Here is a 1346-nt window from a genome sequence, read left to right as displayed (position 1 = left end):
TTGAGGACCAAGAGCATCCAGGTCAAAGGGGAAGTACTTTCCTATGCTCTGTGTAGATACCATCCACATCCCCGTCCAGCCAAGTCCGGAAGGGGCTGCAGGACCAGGCACTCACACACCCATGGTGCTACACACACAAGAACCACCCGCTGTTGCATCAGCACCTTCAGGTCCCTGCACAAAGTGCCAACAGCCCTAAATCTCCTGTCATCCTCCACAGCACAGGAGGACAGGGCTCATGAGCTGTCAGCGTCCCAAGGCCCTCTCTGAGCACCCACACGTGTTTAGTTAACCTCAGACATTTCCTGGCAATGAGTCAGGTCTCCCATTGCACAAAAAGCAAACCCAAAACAAAGATCCCAGATAGCTGGACCTGCAAAGAGCTCTCCTCCCAACTCCAGCCATGAAATTGGGTTCAATCCTCTGTGCAGGTCACAAGTCAGGCTCTGTGCCAAAGCAGCTGCTCAGCAGCCTCTCTCAAGCTTCAGCCTGTGTCCAGTGCCTCACAACACCATGAAAAAGACATCCGGAGACACAGCAGATTCCAGCAACACAATCCCATCCACGCAACACCCACACAGGCCACCAAGGACCCTGCTCATGCAAGACGGATGCTCCCTCCTGGGCATGGGTTCAGATGCTGAAGGGAAGAGCCTCTTGGCCTCCTCCTGGTTCAAAGGCTCTTTCAGTCGTAGAGCACCCATTCCCTGGATGCATTGACAATTCCCCCATTCCCTGGGGAAGCATTTTCCTACCCCTTTGAGTAAGCTGTACTTAGTGGCCTTGTCCAAAACTACCATCATGGAAATGCAGCTAAGGTGGAAATGGCAGCTGAGCCACCAACACACCTGCCACTTCCAGTTCCACTGTAGCTTCTGCATAACCAGCAGCACCTTCCACAGTGCAGACGTACATTCCATCATCGGAGGGTCTGACACTGAGAATTCGCAAGTCCAGGCTTCCCCTGCCGAGGCCATCATGGGACAATTCTGTCCTCCCTTGATATTCTCTCATCTGTTCCACAAACAGGTCCTCTCCATCCCGGTAATGATGCACTGTTTCAGCAAGGCGGTGCCGGATCCACCTGACAGCCATGCTCTGAGCATTCAAGCTGGGGGAGAGCTCACAGGGCAGCACAATGCTCTGCCCCACGGTGGCAGTGAGAGGGTGGCCTGGTCCCACCACCTTCAGCTGGGCTGTGAAATGGAGAAGGACACAGAGGAAAAGCAGACACACACTGAGCTCTTGCGTACGTGACTTGAATGCTCTGCATGAAAGGRGGATGAGTTTTGTGCGAGTGGTTGGGTGCGGGCATTGTAGCATCAGAAGGGAAAAGCAAAGACACT

General features: G+C 53.8%; 2 protein-coding genes across 3 annotated transcripts in view; both read right to left on the bottom strand.

The window, feature by feature from the left end:
• LOC112962886 (butyrophilin subfamily 1 member A1-like) overlaps positions 1–1338 on the bottom strand; it is a gene marked incomplete at its 3' end in the record, with an annotated part of 7285 nt that extends 5947 nt beyond the window's left edge. Inside the window, exon 1 of the mRNA XM_026059439.1 lies at positions 815–1338. Coding sequence (XP_025915224.1) covers positions 815–1323 — 509 coding nt within the window. The remainder of the gene's footprint in view (positions 1–814) is intronic.
• Positions 1–1346, bottom strand: part of LOC112962884 (myelin-oligodendrocyte glycoprotein-like) — a 24465-nt gene that overhangs the window by 19518 nt on the left and 3601 nt on the right. The window lies entirely within an intron of this gene.

The sequence above is a fragment of the Apteryx rowi genome, unplaced genomic scaffold, assembly GCF_003343035.1.
Source record: "Apteryx rowi isolate R43461 unplaced genomic scaffold, aptRow1 scaffold_1573, whole genome shotgun sequence".
NCBI classification, from domain to species: Eukaryota; Metazoa; Chordata; class Aves; order Apterygiformes; family Apterygidae; genus Apteryx; species Apteryx rowi.
The sequence above is the reverse complement of the archived record's forward strand: the minus strand, read 5'-3'. Positions and strand labels throughout refer to the sequence as shown.